Below are 18,155 nucleotides of genomic sequence, written 5' to 3'. Positions count from 1 at the left end.
CTTAGTCCAAAATGGTAGCCAAATAACATTTCACCTATCCAGATTCTACCCAGAGTAAACCCAAAATTTGTTATTTCTTGTGCCTTAATTTGCTGTGCAACCCAAGCCAACTATAGTTTGTATAAAGAAGCATGGTTAGCGTGGGATGTTAGTGTAGTTATAGTTCACTTAAGCAGAACTTATTCCCAGGAAAATGCACACACAAAATCAGCCATTATCTTTCCTTCTGTGCTCCTTCCTATTTCTCAGAAAAATTATGATACATGCACACATTTTTAAATATTGCTATAAAATTACATCAAATTCAGAGTTAAGAGAAACTATTTCTAGATTCTTTATAGAAGCCTAAGCTGTAGGACATAATAACTGAGTTACATTTCTGTCAACTGACATCAGGGAATGCACTGATATGACAAACAGGTAGAAAATGTAATACTCCATAATTGTACTTCAGCTGAGCAATGTACTTTGGATGATTTGATCATTAAAAAACATCTCAAAGAAGCTTGATTCTTCTCTAGAGTTTAGAGCATAAAAATGAACAACCATTGTGGGCCAACTGAGTCATCTTTTTGATGTTTAGTTGTACCCTAGAAAAAGGAAATCACTTCCATTTTAGAGCATCAAGAAGGAAGTCAAACACATGTATAAAATGAGCTCCTCATTTGGCAATTGTGTGATTTCTAAGAGCTGAAATAATAGATGAATTAACCCAATTTTATGAACTTTTTTGTGGTGGTTCGTTATGAGCTGTTTTGCCAAAAACTGAAATAAATGTTTGTTTTCGGAAAAAAACCATCAAAAAATATGGTTACGTGAATGTAAAGATGCTGCAAACAGCCATTAATGTGGGCTAGTTCTGAGAGCCCAACATGTGGCCACATGATCACCAGAGGCCCCTGGACAATGGAATTGGATCATAAGTACCACCTGGAGGTCCATTCTAAACTCAAATGGTCACTGAGAGAACATGATAGTGACAGTTTCGCAGTCACCTCTGTGCCCCCAAATAGTCAGTTTCTTTTGGAGTCTAGACTCAAGGAACATCAAGAAGGTGCAGAAAACGAGTAGGGACATTTAGCTATGCCAGTGGGTTAGGAGACCAGTAGCCTATTCTACTGTACAAATGTGTACTGCAAAAGTTCATACCAGACTTCATTCTTTCCACATGAGTACCAAGGACAATTTATAAGCACCTGTCTGACATAAAAGTGGGAGGAGAAGAAAAAAATGGAAGTGTGGAAAAGAAGTCACATATCACAATAAAAAGATACTCTCCATAACAGGGGTCTCCAACCTTGGCAACTTTAAGACTTGTGGACTTCAACTCAAAGCTGGCTGAGGAACTCTGAGAGTTGAAGTCCACAAGTCTTTAAGTTGCCAAGGTTGGAGACCCCTGCTCCATAAAACAGTTTTAGTAGGATCCAAGGTATGTAATATTTCATCAAGGAATAACAGAATTCCATCCGTAGTTCTGAGGACATTATTGTCAGATAAATGTACCGAATGACACCCTATCATCCATTGTCCAGTGTCTCTTCCTTTAAAGTTCTGCCCAACAATTACTTTATTGGTGTTTTTCTTTCTTCAGATGCCTTAACTTGTTTCATTTTAATGTCAGGTCATGATTCAATAAGAATTTATTGATGGGAACTTCATATTTTAAATTTGGAATAGTTTTCTCCCCCAATTTACCCTGTTCAAAAATATTTTCAAGTATTTTATGCTTTTAATGTTTATTTTCCGCTATGAAAATAGGGATTCGTGTGCATTATGCCTTATGGCTATCTATTTTTGGATGTTACTCCAGAGAGCTGTGGCACAGGATAACAAGTAAAAGGAAAATAATGTATCAATTAAAAGAAATAACTCACTCCTACAAGAGTATTATGCCAGGCTGCTCTTAAAGTTGTATTAAATTATTTCTGTAGAGAAAAAAGATGAGGAAGATATTAAAAATAGCAGACAAAATGGTAGGAATGCCCATTTCAATTTTGCTTATGTTCAACCATTTATCTATTCACGAAAAAATGAGACTTATGACCGTTTTCAGGACATTGTTGATACAAGCCCTGGGTTTTCCAATAAAATGAGTAAATAAATTCCATGCTAGATAAGTAAACAGTCTGACCCAAGAACAAATATGTCTCCTTTAGGCTGGAATAAATACAATTGCTTAATAGAAGGGAAAACGACTCTTGTTAAAATGCATAATTACTCTCACTATCATCAAAACATGCTGGAATCCCATATTTGGATGATGGCTCCTCCTAAATGAGCAAAATATCAAAGTTGTATCCTACGTTCCAAAAGCATCCTTTTCTAAATGTCTGGTGCACAACAGCAAAGGCAGCATGTTTTCAATGGCTGAAAGCATTTTTCTGGAGAAATAACTTAAAACTATTCCAAAATGGACCCCTGCAGTTGAAACAACCCTGTGGTTCTCCTGTTCTTGGGAGAAGCCTATACAAATGCCTTTCAATATTAAGAAAAGCCAAAGACTATCATTATTTGCACAGTATTCTCAGTTAAGCATGTAAAATGCCACCACAGTTGAAATACTGTCCCACCCTCCTGCTTAACTAATAGGTCACATGCACATTTTTCCCCTTAATATTGTTCATTGGCTCCATGACTGAGAATTGGCAAAAGTTATTCAGGCTATAAAAAAGCTAATTAATGTGATACAGATTTTGTCTACTTCTTCATTTGCTGAAAGCACCAGGGAAACATCTATTTAAAAGCCAGTTGAACAGCAAAAGGCAAGGAAGTGAGGCAGTTACCTAATTGTGTGCTCAAAATAGATATCATCCACTGACGCTGTGACGCAAGGGCGGCCTGCATGCCTCTCAGCTGAAAAGTCAAACAAACCACATTAGTTATGTACATCATTGCACCAAAGAGAGCTCCCCACCCCCGCTTCTTCATTGCAATTAGGTTTAGAATGGAAACAAGAAATTCTAGCTGCTAGAGCACAATCTGTGCTCCATGGTACACATTCTACTGTGCATGAATTATGGGGTCCAATTCACAAGGCTTCTCCAGAAAAGAGGATTTACAGGACTGGGAAAATTCCAGGCACGTGAATACTCTGTTGCCCAGAAAGCTTATTGGTGAAAGGCCATTGAATCTGAAAAGAGGGTTCAGCTCTCTTCGAGAAGAAGATGCATTGCTAGTTTTCCAACACTCCCTTTACTAAAATGTTATCCACCTCTTCTAATACAGGGATTATTTCTACAGTTTTATGGGCAGTTCTAACTTGCAAGCCCCAATTTCATTTCACAGGCAGTTGTTCAAGAATTGTACAAGAAACTACACAAAAACAGCCTCTATCAACAGATGTGTTAGATCACATTGAATGTGAGAACAGTCAAAAGCCGTAACTTTTTTAACTGCCATGTGAAGGTTTAACTGAGGAAACTGTAAGGGACAATTTGAATTAACAATGCTTAGTTTACTTGGTGGGAGTAAAGAGGAGCTTCCACATATACAGCATATTTTCTGCTCTTCAGAAGATTGTTAGGTATGGCAGAACAGTAGGAGTCTAGTCTCACTACCTCTTTCTGACATTATTCACCTCACAAGATTCAAGAGCCAGGTACAAGGCGCAAGCATGCTTTTATTCTCTGCTGTAATCCAAATGCCAGTTGCCAGTTTCAGAATTCTTGTTAAAGATTTTAATAGCGAGCAAATGGCTGAGATTTGTATCTTTGGTTATAGTCCCTTACCAGCTAATCGTATCAGCTGGATTAATCAATCCTAACCCTTTAGAGACAGGAGGTGTGCCCAGGCTCTGATTACAGATGAACATTCGCAAAAATATTTGGATTATGGAAAACTGCAATTAATGGGAAAATGTTACAAAAAATCTATTCTGACCAGATTTAATTTGAAAGGGAAATAATTAATTTCAACAACTATAAAAATGTTTCTTTAGATGAAATTGAAAGCAGAGAACATTTTATCAGGAAGCTTGGAGGCTTATTGTCTCAGTTATGTACACTATATGTGTGTGTTTAATCACTGCTTAGAAAGGGTCCCAAAATCAACATGACTAAATAGTAATATGAAAGAAACTCAAGAGTCCAATGCTTTCAAATGCTTTCTTTCCAGGGGTTTCTCTAGATCCTTATCCTATACAACTTTCTTCTACTATATTATATAAGACTGCTAATAACTGTAACCAAAACAGAGGAGAGCTTAAAAGACAGGGCTCAACAGTTTTATTGGGGCCACTGACGACACTAATATACTGTAATAAAACATAAGATGATTTTGTTATTTATTTTTATTTCATTTTTTTCTCCCACAGTTATTATTTTTATAAATAACTCAAGGTGTTGAGTATTTCCAATATACCTTCCTTCTCCTATTTCTCCTACAACAGCCTTGTGAGGTAGGTTGGGCTGAAAGAGAATGCCTAGGCCCAAAGTCACCCAGCCAGTTTTTCAACTCCCTAAATATTTGAACAGTTTATATTTTAGTAAATACACAGTAGCCTTTCAAAAGTCAGATTAAATGTGTTGCCATCAAATACTGTATGGTAGACTTTAAAAAAAATCCAATTTCTTAAGATATTTTGTCCCTGTAATGACATTGATCCTGAAACAATAAAATATAATATTTTATTGTATTGTGAATTTTACTAGAAACTATATCTGAACTATTGTTCTGGATAGAACATCTGATTAATCATATCAAAAATTCAGGTAGATATACTATTATAGGTTCATTCAATAATTCCTTTAAAGACTGTGTAAAACTTATTAACTATCAATATTCTATTTATTTCCCTTTTTAGTCTCTTTTCAAGTTTTCAAAACCAGACAGCAATGAGGAAATTAGTTATTCTTAACTTCTCAGACACTAATAGAAAGTGTTTTTCTAAAATAATGTTAGCATTTTTAAATATATAAACAAAAAGCCCTTGCTGAGGAACAAATTAGTATGGCTTCCTGCCCAGGAAATTTGTAAAACTGATGTCAAATTGCCTAGCATGAAAATTATGAGAAATGAAATATTTGCAGGCTTTTTTAACTGAAAAACCTTTGCAACCAGTTTTATTCATCTCATTCATAAGTGAACAGAAGTGAGACAGCTAGATTAATGTAAATTATTTCAAATGGGGCTGTCTAAGTTGCTTGAACAGGCAAAATAATGGCAATTATGATTTCCTACATATAAGTGTAACATTGTATCTTGAAGAGTGATATAATAATCAAACAAAACAGAGATCTTGTCATGGTCACTCACTGAATGAATACTTAGCAAAAGAAATAAAACTAAGATTGAACACTCAGGTGACATTTAAGTAGCCATTCTTTCTCCTCTCAGCAAATCTAAGCAGGGCTGATGTTGAGGGAAACAACTAGATAAACAATACAGGTAGTCCTCAACTTAAGTGAATCACTGCCGTTGTTAAATTACTAACTCAATTGTTAAGTGAATCTGGTTTCCCCACTGACTTTGCTTCTCAGGAGGTTGCAAAAGTGAATACTTGACCCCAGGGCACTGCAACCGTCATAAATGTGAGTCAGTTATCAAGCATCCAAATGTAAACCACATGACCCTGCAAATGCTGCAACAATCATAACTCTGAAAAATGGTCATAATTCACTTTTTTCAGTGCCGTTGTAACTTCGAATGGTCATAGGTGAACTATGAACTTAGGTGAACAACTAAGTTGAGGACTACCTGCATGTTATATGAAGAATATATTTGACATTCAGACTGGATATACCTTAATACTTTTCATTAACTACTTCCCACTAAAGTGTCAGTACATTTTTTTGTTGAGCAGCAAAGATGATTAAAAGAGTAAAATGACAGAGGTATTTATAATGATGATATAGATAAAATGAATACATTTTTATTAAAGTCTAAGTGCTATTGCTATTCAGGAAATCATATGGCAATAAATTCAGGCAAAGAAATATACTAATATCTAATTAATTTATGGAAGTCTCTCCCATCGTGTCTGGTGGTGACTGCTAGTTTAAGGCACTTTTTAAAAAAGTAATGAACAGCTTCAAGAAAGAGCACAGCTAAAGGAAACCTCTCTAGTCAAAACAGTTTGCCTTTGAAACCTAGATACCAGGAAAGCTAGGTGTTGTAGCCTTCATATCCTAGCTGCAAGGATGCCTCCAATCTATTGTAAAAAAAAAAAAAAGGGTAGATCCTATTATTTTCTTACATATTAATCTGAAAGGGATCTTATGGTTAAGACAACCTTTCTATGCAGCTTAAGTTGTGGCATGATAATATTCAAGGATTCACAAGCACAGGATTATTTATAAAATTGAGCTGGACTAGCAGACTTAAATTCATTGTTGTCAGTCTCTTTGAATTGTCTTACAAATGAAGAAGCAGGAAAATTTTATAAAGCTATAAGAGTCTGTAAGAGTTAAGGTCCTTTGTTCTGTAATTATCAAGGGTTTATCCAATTATAGCTTTCTGTAATTTCTGGTTAGGACAGAGGCAAAAGGTCTGCAAAAGCAATTCCTTGCATGTTACAATTGGTGGCCACTTTTCTTCAGTTGTTTCTGTGTTAGAACTGGCAGGGTAGCATGCTCTGATTCCTGCCTATTAAGAAGTGTCACTTGGCAGGACCCAGGAAGTGGTCCTTCTCTGTTGAAGCGTCCGCCCTTTTTTTAAACAGCATGCACCCTGAGATTTGTTTAATCCCAGTTCTGCTACCATTTCATAAGTTCTTGAAGACTAGATATGGAGCCTGTAGGTTGAGTAAGTCTATCATTGATGTTTTCTTCAGCATGAGGTGGCTGAGCTGATTGCTTGGAAGTGTCACTGTGTTATTATTGTTTAAGTTGTTAGTCATTGTTTTTGTTTTGTTGGTTTTTTACTTCTGTTTCCCATCCAGAGTTAAGGTGGCAAAATGGGTGGCTATATAAAATTGATAGAATAAATCCCCCCAAGTATTTTGGACCACAAGTCCTGTTCTGGACCTTACAACCACTAGTTGATTATAAAGCAGACAGTTAATTCCACAAAGCATCCATACAAAGTCTTTTTATTGGTTCATCAGGCATCCTCAATATAACTCACAGTTACGTCAAGATTCATCTCAATGTCCAACTCTTTGCATAAAGGATGGTATTCTCTCATCCCATATTGAAGGAGCAAGGAGGTGAGATGCCAGCATGATGCTGGGTTCAGGCAAGAGTGAAGGAACCTCCCACCAAGGGTCAATTCAGTGACCAATCAGGATTACAGATGTGGCCACATGACATGGACAACATTTCCCAGGATACCTTAACTACATTTACCATGATGCATTCCCTTAAGGGGACAGCTCCCAATTCCTAACTAACTATTCCAATTCCCTATTAACTACTGTATAACTGGCTGGACAGCACAAGTCCTTTCAGACCTATCCAGTAATACCAAAATCCAAGGATTATATATAATATTCCAATAATATTTGGAGGACACTGGGTTCCTATTTCACCACCCACTGGCTGTTTTCTGCTTCTAACCTTGGTGATGGTCAGCAAGCAAAGTAATGGGAGGATGGAGAGCAGAGGGAGGTGGTCCATCTTCGCTACCCACTCCTCCCATATCCTGTCATAGTTCCTACATTCATTGACTACGGCATATGGTCTAACTAGACCTTCGAATGGCTAAACCCTAATTTTGCTTTCAGAATACAGAATAACAGAGCTGAGAGGGACCTTGGAGGTCTTCTAGTCCAACTCAAGCAGGAGACCCTATATCATTTCAGGCAAATGGTCGTCCAATCTCTTCTTAAAAGCCTCCAACAATGGAGCACCTAGAACTTTTAGAAGCAAATCGTTCCACCGATTGTCCTCACTGTCAGGAAATACCTTCTTAGTTCCTAGGTTGGATCTCTCTTTTGATAAGTTGGCATCTGCACAGATGCTTTGGAGAATAGGTTGATCTCTTCTTTGTGAGTGCCCCTCAAATACAAGTAATCCCCACAACAGTTTGTTTAGTGGCTGCTTACAATGGCGCTGAAAAAAAGTGATTTATAACCATTTTTCATGCTTACAACCATTGCAGCATCCCCATGGCCACGTGATTAAAACTCAGAGGCTTGGCAACTGACTCATATTTATGACAGTTGCAATGTCCCGGGGTCATGTGGTCATTGTTAGTAAACTTCTGACAAGCAAAATCAACGGGGAAGCCAGTAACAACCTTGTTAACTTAAAACAAGTGTGGGAAGGGAGGTCGTAAAACGGGGCAAAATTAACTTAACAGATGTCTCATTTAGTAACATAAATTCCGGGCTCAATAGTGATCATGGGTACCTGGGTATTGGAAGACTGCTACCATATCACCCCTTGTCCTTCTCTTCCTTTTTGAAATCTGCATTTAGCCACCCATCCACCCCCAGCTATCCATTGCAAAGCAGGCCTGGAAGGGATTGGGACAACTTGTCACAGCCAAGATAACTCATTGCAGGGCAATTTAACAATTTTATTTAATTATTTAAAATACATAAAAATTAATGTTTGCCATTCACGTTTCATTCCGTCCCTCCTCTTGCATCCTTTCTTTAATGATTCTATTCCACCACATCTTCTATATTAGTGTAACTCAAGAGGTCTCAAAACTTGGCAACGTTAAGACTTGTGGATTTCAACTCCCAGAATTCTCCAGCCAGAATTCTGGGAGTTGAAGTCCACAAGTCTTAAAGTTGCCAAGTTTGGGAACCCCTGGTGTAACTTTTGTCCTGCAGCGGGTTGGACGTGAAGAGTTGTCTGAGGCAGGTTTGCCATTGCGAGCTGGCTGTGGTGAATTGTCTTAGACTCCGCCTGGAAACACCCTGCCCGGGCGTGAATCTCCCGCAGACCTGAACGACGGCGGCGACGACTCCCCACTTCGAAGCGGCTCTTCCCCAATTCCTCCGGTCCACCTTAAGAGCGACGCGCGGCCGCGCTCGGCCCACCCGCAGCCTCGCCCGGTTGATCCAGCCCAGGGCGGGTTGCCAAAAAAAAACCACACAAAAAAACCCCCCGTGTTCCCGCCCCTCCGTCTGTCAGAAGGCGGGAGAGAGAGAGAGACGGAGCGAGCAAGCGCGGCTTACCCGAAAGGCAGGCGGCCGTGTCGATCCACTTCAGCAGCTGCCCGGTGCTGAGCTCCCCGCGGTGGTTGGTGTGGCACGGCTGCACCATCTGAGTCATCTGCACCTCGGTGGGGTTCCGGTAGACTTCCATGGCGCCCTGCGGAAGGTCCTCCTGGGGAAGCGCCGAGTCTGCCGCCGCCGTGGGAGCCTGAAGGGGGGAGCAGGGGAGGGGAAAAGGGAAGGCAGAGCCGGTGAGGAGAAAGAGAACAAAGCGAGTCACCCCCTAATGAAAACAAAACAATAATAATAATAATAATGATAAAGCGCAACCGGAGCCCCGCTCCTCTCGTTCGCGAATTAGAAGCGCAGCGCTTATCCCACCCCGCGATTCGCAAAGCCGCGCCGGCGGCTCCTCTCGTAATTCTCGCCTCAGCAGAACCCGCAAGTTCAGGCTTCGGGAATTGCCTTCTCCAAGTCTGGCCGAAATAATTCAGCCAAGCCAAGCCAAGCCGAAGGGCCGGCAATTCTGGAAGTTAGATCCCAACCCAAGGCGAGAATCCCTTCCATTAGGAGCGCCTCCCCTCTTCCCCCGGCTTTACTTTTCCATGGGAAGCCCGCCCTCCTTCCTTTGAGTTCACTAAAAGACGGCAGGTAAAATTACTCTCCTCCCCCCCCCTTCTTTTAACCAATGTCAGGCGAAGGAAAGGTATGAATGGCAAAAACCCACCGCTCCGCACTGGATCGCCTTCCGCAGAGTGAGTTTGCCAAGCAACAGGGCAACCTGAGCTTTCGCGGAAGTTGGGCTGTGTGCATGCAAAGAATATAGTAGGGTGGAAAAAGTGAGGCACCGACGCTTGCCATCCAAAGTTTTCCAACCGCCTGAAAAATTCGCCTACGGGAGAGAGAAACTCTGGTGGCACTCCTTAAATCACAGCCAATGTTGGTCAAACGAGTCCCGGAGGAATCCAGTCGTAGGAAGAAGGCTCCTCATGCCCTTCCCCTACCGAACTTGGACCCACGCTCACTTTTTTTTCCAACTTGGCGTGTTTGATGTTCTCTGCGCTTGGTTTTCGTTTTGTTAGTCATCTCATTGATCAGGGGTCGCCAACCTTTTGGACCTCAGGGACCACCAAACTCATAATTTTAGATTCCCAGGGACCACTAACCGGTTCTGTGGGCGTGGCCTAATTTGTGGGTGTGGTGGTCATGTGACTGGCTGGGCGTGGCTTGTATGTAAATATAAATATTTATATAAATATTGATTTTTTTTATAAAAAAGAGCAACTTTTACCTAAAATCAGGCAAAGCAGGCAGATTGAGTTGCTCACAGAATCCCAGATTCATTCAGAGGTCTATCTGCCATTGGCTAGCTCAGTCTGTCACATAAAATTTGCTTGCAAGCAAACTCATCAAATTAACTCACAACACACCATGCACTGAAATGTTGATTTTTTTTAATTAAAAAGAGTAACTTTTACCCAAAATCAGGCAAAGCAGGCAGATTGAATTGCTCACAGAATCATTCAGTGATCTATCTATCTGCCATTGGCTAGCTCAGTCTCAAATTTGCTTGCCTTGAGTCTGCACTGAAATTGCTTGCAAGCAAACCTTCAGTCCTAAGGGAGGTTTGGCTGCGCTGAGCCGAAGATCTAAAGACTAGCTAGAAAGCAAGAAAATCCAACCATTTCCTGCTTCCTAGCTAATCTAAATCTCCCAGCACAGCAGAACAGATGATGGCTGGAAAAAGGAAAAATAGCAATTTAGCAGGAAAATTTACTGGATTAGGAGTGAGTGGGCGGGGGTTCCCATGGGCCATGTGGGCAGCACAGCCTTGTGTTTCTGCACAGCCTGGATTAATTGCTTTGTGGGGCTGCTCTGGGGGTGAGATTTCTCTGCGGCCCACCAAAATTTTCTCACGGCCCACCGGTTGGTGACGGCTGCCATAGATCATAGAATAACAAGAGTTGGAAGGGACCTTGGAGGTAATCTAGTCCAACTCCCTGCTGGAGCAGGAGAGCCTATTCCAAATATTAGCCTCTACCTCGGATCGAACTCACAGCCTCCTGATTGTGAGGGGGGAGTGCTCCACCTCTAGGCCACCAGAGCTGGCATCTAAGTATGAACATCTTCACTCTGTGTTGATGATGTTACCTAGTTGGGTAATGAAATGTCTGCAAGAAAACCACTAAGCTCAGAGAGCACCAAGGACCCCACAGTTCAATCCTGAGCCACAAATGTTCACTTCTTCACGTAGTCCTTGACTTGCAACAGTTCATTTGGTGACTGTTTGATATTATAACGGTATGAAGAAAGGGACTTATGGTCATTTTTCACACTTAGGACTGTTGCAGCATCCCCAGGGTCACGTGATCAAGATTTGGATGCTTAGCAACTAGTTCGTATTTATGACAGTTGTAGTGTCATGTGAGCACTTTTTGTGACCTTCAGATAAGCAAAATCAGTGAAGAAGCCAGATTTACTTTAACAACCGTGTTACTAACTTAACTACTGCACTGATTCACTTACCTGTGGCAAGAAATTTGTAAAATTGGGGCAAAATTCTCTTAACAAATGTTTCACTTAGCAACATCATAAATTTTGGGCTCAACTGTGGTCATACGTTGAGGACTACCTGTATTGGTTTCTTTTTGCATGCCTGCATTTTTATGCTGGGGGCAGACAATGTTTTGTTACATCCTAATGGAAGTCAATGCCATTCTAAGCAATACTGTGTTATTAAAAATGAATGACCATACTCCCTTCCCCAAGAAGTATATGTTGATGGAGTTTGATTGTGATTAATCCCATATCTAATGTTCCTTCATGGTCATAAGGCCAACATGAAAAACATGATGGATGAGAATGGGAAATTCTTCCTCCTCGCTTTTTATTGGTTAATGATGTTTGATACAGACCATGCAGTTTCAGGAGTATGAACGGTTCTTTCCCAGAAGACAAGTTTAGCAATAGCACAACAATATTAAGAGCTTTTCTCATACTCCAGGGCACAACACATTTTCTATTTTGTGTCACAGAACTGTGCAACCTGTAGCCAACAGCCTTGAGAATAAATTTCCAGAGTTGTTAACAGGTTGTAATGTAACAGGAGTGGGCCAAATTAAGAACCTGGCAGTGACAGTCCCATGGTACATTTATCTTTGTAGGAGTAGCAAGAGCCGACAAAACAGGACTATAAAAATATTCCCCAGCCTTACGTTCTCCAATACAATGCAAGGAATAAATTGAAGTATACACATAATAAAGTAGCAATAATGTCTTAAATGCATTTAATTTGGGGATATAGAATTCTCTGATTTTACTATTCCCTTCCATATTTTCAGGGTTTCTTTTAATATGGGTCCCCAAAGTTTCATAAGCCCTAGGCCCTGCATATGTTGTGCCTAGTGGATAACACAGGCATGACTCGGAGTGGGAAATGCTAAGGCTTTGCAAACCAGTAAAAAATGTGTAAAATACGCCTTCCAAACCTCTTCACAAAGTGTGCCTCCATATCCTAAAAGTGAAGCGAAGGAGCTGCAGTGCTTTGCTCTAAAATACACAGTCTGGGGTTTTTAGTAACTTGGAAAGGTTTCAGTTGTTGCAACAGCCAAATAAGGCCTAAAAGTAACACAATGTGACTTGATAAAGAAAACTATATTGCCTCCCTGGTGTAAATTGCATAGCTGGGATTAAACGTAGCGTTCATTGGGGATAATTTTACATGTAAGATTATTTAAATTTGTACCTAAATTAAATACAGCTAGTCCTCAACATACAGCCACAATACGGGTAGCCCTCAACTTGCGAACACAGTTGAGCCCCAAATTTGTGTTGCTAAGTGAGACAGTTGTTAAGTGAGTTTTGCCCCATTTCGCAACCTTTCTTGCCACAATTGTTAAATGAATCCCTGCAGTTGTTAACTTAGCAACTTGGGTGTTAAGTGAATCTGGCTTTCCCATGACTTTGCTTGTCAGAAGCTCACGCAAAGGGATAGCAGTGTCCCAGGCACTACAAATGTCATAAATATGAGTCAGTTGCCAAGCATCTTAATTTTGATCATGTGACCGTAGAGATCCTGCAGGGTTCATAAATGTGAACGATGGTCCTAAGTCATTTTTCTCAGTGCTTGTTGTAACTTCGAACAGTCATTAAATGATCTGATGTAAATTAAGGACTACCTGCAGAGTCTGTCCTTCACTAGTGGAACTCTATAGGCGCAGTTTTGCTGAAAACTTGTCAGTTTTCATCAAAACCATGGTAAAAATGCAGTCACTTAACATGGGATACTACAAATGGCTGAAAATCCAACTATGTTCCCAATTGCCCAAAGTTTAGTCATATGAACATGGAGAGAGAGCTCGGCTCTCAGAACTTTGAATTTGGTTGTAAGCTTCCTTTTTCAGGTGAGTCTTAACTTCAAACAGTCGCTAAGAAACTGGCTGTAAGCACAAAGAAGCACAAAGATATTGGCAGAGAATTAAAACACGGCTGGAGGAAATGACGACAGAACAGATTGAATTCAAACCAGAGTTCTTCCTATTAGGGATCTTTAATAAACAATTTCCAAAAAAAGTGAAGTATACAATATTACATACATTGATGGCAGCTAGACTGGCTTTTGCACAATGTTGGAAACAACCTCATACTCCATCAGAGGAAATGATTATTCAAAAAATATCAAGTTGTGCAGAAATGGATAAATTAACCCTAGTATTAAAAGACAAAGAAATATCAATGTACTATGAGAGCTGGAACTGCTGGTATGAACGGTTAGATCAAAGATGGGCTACATAACATTGTAAAAGAGGATAAGCTATAATTGTAGTGGCAATTATATATTCGCATTAAGGATTACTTGTAAATATGGCATAAACTAAGGATAGAAATAATGACCCACAAAAACTGTCAAGGATGAAATTGTTTTTAATCACTTTTTGATTTTTCTTTTTTTTCTTTTTTTCTCTTCTCTTTTACTTCTCTACTCTGTTTCTTTTCTTCTTTTCTACATTTGTGTATGTGTTGTTTGTTTATTTTAATTGTAAAATTAATAAAGTTTGTTAAAAAAAAGAAAGAAAGAAACTGGCTGTAAATTGAGGACTTCCTGTAAAAGGAGATTTTGTTTCTGTCCTGCCTCCATCCAGTTTTTCTTTTAGTGCAGTCCCCGATATGCCCTTCAGAGGGCAAGTTCCATCCTTGGTTGGAGAACGAGACGCCTTCTTTTTCATAAAGGGCTCACAATCACACGGTCAAATTAGTTGGGCGCATAGTTTGGCACTTCCACAAAAAAAAAAAAAAAAAACTGAAATTATAAGTCGAGCTATTCTAACTTCTACCATAATATCTACTCGTATCTCTTACTCAGCTAGTGGTAACTAATATTCATAGTCCTAAGCATCAGGCTAAACTGGTAAACCCACTACTATTCAGGAAGGACAGCCTAGTGATTTTTAATATTAATTTTTTAATATTCTAGCTACAGGTTTAGTCTTCGACAATTCATTTAGTGACTGTCACTGAAAAAAAAGGGATTTATGACTGTTTTTCACACCACCATTGCAACATTCCCCCTTGTCACGTGATCAAATTTCAGACACTTGATAACAGACTCATATTTATGATGGTTACAGTGTCCCAGGGTCATGCAATCACCCTTCATGACCTGACAAGCCAAATCAATAGGTAAGCCAGATTAACAACAACCGTGTCACTAATTTTAACAGCTGCAGGGATTCATTTAACAATTGTGGCAAGAAAAATGGACAAAATTAAGTTAACAATTATCTCACTTAGCAGAAATCTGAGGCTCAATTATGATCATAAGTCAAGGACTACCTGTGTACTCCCTAGATACAGGAAGCACAAGCACTCCGATTCTCACATTGGGTAGGATTAGTGTGGAGAGTACTGTTACTGTAAGAACACAGAGCAGCTAGCAGATGGGTCTAGGTTGGAATCAGACCAAAGAACATGGCTAGGATATCTGTTGTGTAATCCTATTCAAGAGGGTGATAACAGTCAAGGATTGTGCTCTCTAAAGGAGGCGACGTCACCTTTGCTCTAACTATTTCAAAATGAGATAGCATTGAAACAATCCCATTCTTTTTCAGAAAGTCTGTTGATCAGGTGCAATATGGCTAGAGTGTTTTTACTAGAGTTGTGAAAATGACTTAATTTATTAAAAGGGTGGGGAAGGGAGAAAATTAACGGGGCTTCATACACGTTATATTCCTATTCAGAACCAACAAAGGTAGAAAAAAAATATTTTCGTGATTAAGATGGTTTAATAAGCTACTTTTTCTCACTATCAGAGTTCAGGAAAAGAGTGTGTCTTTTGGCACAAACATTGGTTTCTGATATATATTAACAACTTAGGTGTGCGTATCCGACTAAGCTTCTTTCATTTGGGCATAGCATATTGTATATTAACCCATTAATTGAATCCAGCTAATTCAGCAAACTGTGATAAATGAATCCAACCAATTGCCTCCTCTTAAATGTTCCAGAATAATAATTTTAAAGGTACTTGTTGCAGTATTCTGTGTGATGTTGGATACAATCAACAATACTGGGCTTTCTTTTTTTTTAAAAAAAAAGTAGATTTAAAAAAATAAACTTGGATCCCATGCCCTTCCTAAACAACAACAATCCCATTCCTGTTGAAACAGACAACCTTTTCATACAAGCTAGGACATGAAAAGCAAGCAATTATTTGCTTAGTTGAAAACACAAAAGCTGGGATTTGCAGAGAGTTTTAGGTGCTCAAAAACCACTGATATTCAATGACCCTCCTAAGCCACAAACACATAAAACAGGCCTGTTCTGGCTTACAATAATTCCATGCCATGGCCCAACTCATGGCATTTCTACATGACCTTGACTTTTCGAAGCAGTCTGACAAAATGTGAGTGAAGGCCATTAAATTAGGATCAGCACTATGCTGTTTTAGAAGTACCTTTATTTTTCACTTTGCTTTTGCCTAACTGAATACAATGCTGGATCTCGGTTCATGAAATAAATGTTCCTGAATATTTCTTTTCCAGACTTCACCCTTTAAAGATGGCTAATGCTTTTCAAAAGAACTATTACAGATTATTGGGAATTGAAGTGTACTAACAATAAAATCTTTAGTCAATTCTAAGCCTAGGATTAAGGATTCATCATCTCCAAATCTAGTTTTAAATATTTGAATAAATAATCTGGATATCTAGCTAGCAGTGATAAAAATGGCAGCATATAAATTTAATAAATAACAACCATAATAAAAAATTACCACAAATCATGCATATTTCTATGTTCCTTCTGAACTGCCTTAAGGGGTCCATGTGATGAAAAAAAATGCAATGACTTGAAGGCATCTGAGGTGATACATTAAACATGTTTATTAAAACTATATACAGGACAACTCTAAGAGATTACTTGAGCAAAGAAGTAAGAATGACTCATCTATTGTTCAAAATAGATCAGACTGCTTCTCTAAATCCTTACTTCTTTTCTCTTTCTGTATATATCACCATACCTTTTGAACAACGAATAATTTTTTTTTCAAGGACAATTTCTTTCTGGAAATTAAGACAAACTGCATATTTCTTGTCAGAAATAAGTCTCCATAAAATCAACAAGATTTAGTCCTATAAAATGCAGCCAGAATGGTCTAAAATTTAGCCACTAATCTCTTAGTAAACAGCCCTGTGAAAATGAAGTCACTTAAAACCACAGAGGATATGAGTTGTCATTTAAATTATTTTGGGTTCAAACACCATGGAAATGTCTGTTTTTTAAGATGGTAATGATGGTAATACAAAAACTTCACCTCCTCCTAGGCCAGGTATTAACCCACAGAAAAATAACACCTTACCTACTTTCACCTCTTACTCCATGATATCATATCCATGAGATGCTTAATCTTAAAAATCACACTATTCTGGCCCACTGAAATAGTCACAAGTGTTCTATCCTTGGACTACCAGGAGGAGCCTTCAGAAGAGCATCAAGAGAGAGACAAGGATTTTCTGTCTTCTTTGACAAGGACATCCATCCTCTTGCTCTCTTTAACAACCCACAAAGGTCCCATGCCATCAACTGCAGCATCAGGAGCGAAGCACCGTAAAGCTGCTGCCTGGGGTTTTGCCACACAGATTCCCCTAAGAGCAGTGAATCAGAGAAAATTTCTGCTGTGCTCAGTTCAAAGGAAAGGAGTAGCTAAGCGTCCCTGCCATCACAAATTGCCATCATCAAAGGCATTGTTACTTCTACAATGGAAAACACGGAGAGCCTTTTAAAATACAAGAGAGTTCAGGACCGATGCCGAAATCTCAAGTCCTTGGTTCTGTTTCCAAATGGTTCAGAATCAGACGGTTTCCTCAACTTGCTTTCTCTCAGGCTGTGCTTTTTGAAAAGGGACGGCAAAATGCCAGAGGCAAAAATGTTGGCGGCACATTAAAAGAAAGCGTCTCCGCATTTCTTTTCTGATCAGGCTCCCCCGAGTCCAAATGTCTCCTGGTTTCTTGCTGAATTCCATTTACCACTGGAAAAACAGGATTCTCTAAACTACAGGTAGTCTCCAACGTATGACCACAATCGAGCCCAAACTTTATATTGTTGCTATGGGAGAAAGTTGTGAAGCGAGTTTAGCCCCGTTTTACAACTTTCCTTGCCACATTTGTTAAGTGAATCACTGCAGTTGCTAAATTAGTAACCTGGTTGTTAAGTGAATCTGCTTTCCCTAGAGGTGGTTCTCAGCAGGTTCTGACCAGTTCTGGAGAACCGGTAGCGGAAATTTTGAGAAATTCGGAGAACCGGCAAATCCCACCTCTGACTGGCCCTGACCCATCTGTTCTCTGCCTCCCGAGTCCCAGCTGATTGGCTGGGTCTCCTTTTGCTGCCCTGCACAGGAGAATGGAGCTGGAAAGCAGGTTAGTGGAGAAGGGAGGGAATGGAGATTTTACAGTATCCTTCTCCTGCCACGCCTACCAAGCCACGCCCACAGAACCAGTAGTAAAAAAAATTGAATCCCACCACTGGGCCTTTTCCTATTCACTTTGCTTCTCAGAAGGTTGCAAAAGATGACCACATGACCCTGGGACCCTGCAAGAGTCATAAATGTGAATCA

The 18,155-nt window shown here is 39.6% G+C and overlaps 1 protein-coding gene across 10 annotated transcripts in view; it reads right to left on the bottom strand.

Annotated features, from left to right (window-relative positions):
- The window catches only part of ACOT11 (acyl-CoA thioesterase 11), an 88,970-nt gene that overhangs the window by 31,505 nt on the left and 39,310 nt on the right, over nucleotides 1–18,155 (bottom strand). For 4 of the 10 annotated variants that reach the window (XM_087929952.1, XM_087929956.1, XM_026707149.2 and 1 more), the window contains exons 2-3: nucleotides 9,068–9,254; nucleotides 2,784–2,853 (exon numbers count right to left, since the gene is read on the bottom strand). In XM_087929952.1, coding sequence (XP_087786078.1) covers nucleotides 2,784–2,853; nucleotides 9,068–9,254 — 257 coding nt within the window. Of the gene's footprint in view, nucleotides 1–1,874; nucleotides 1,893–2,783; nucleotides 2,854–9,067; nucleotides 9,255–9,449; nucleotides 9,744–9,773; nucleotides 10,205–18,155 lie in introns of those variants that run through there. The other 6 variants (XM_026707153.2, XM_087929953.1, XM_087929954.1 and 3 more) reach the window with 6 other exon arrangements.

This window comes from Pseudonaja textilis, chromosome 3 (genome assembly GCF_049901715.1).
Source record: "Pseudonaja textilis isolate UNSWEBS1 chromosome 3, rPseTex1.2, whole genome shotgun sequence".
Classification (NCBI taxonomy): Eukaryota; Metazoa; Chordata; class Lepidosauria; order Squamata; family Elapidae; genus Pseudonaja; species Pseudonaja textilis.
The sequence above is the reverse complement of the archived record's forward strand: the minus strand, read 5'-3'. Positions and strand labels throughout refer to the sequence as shown.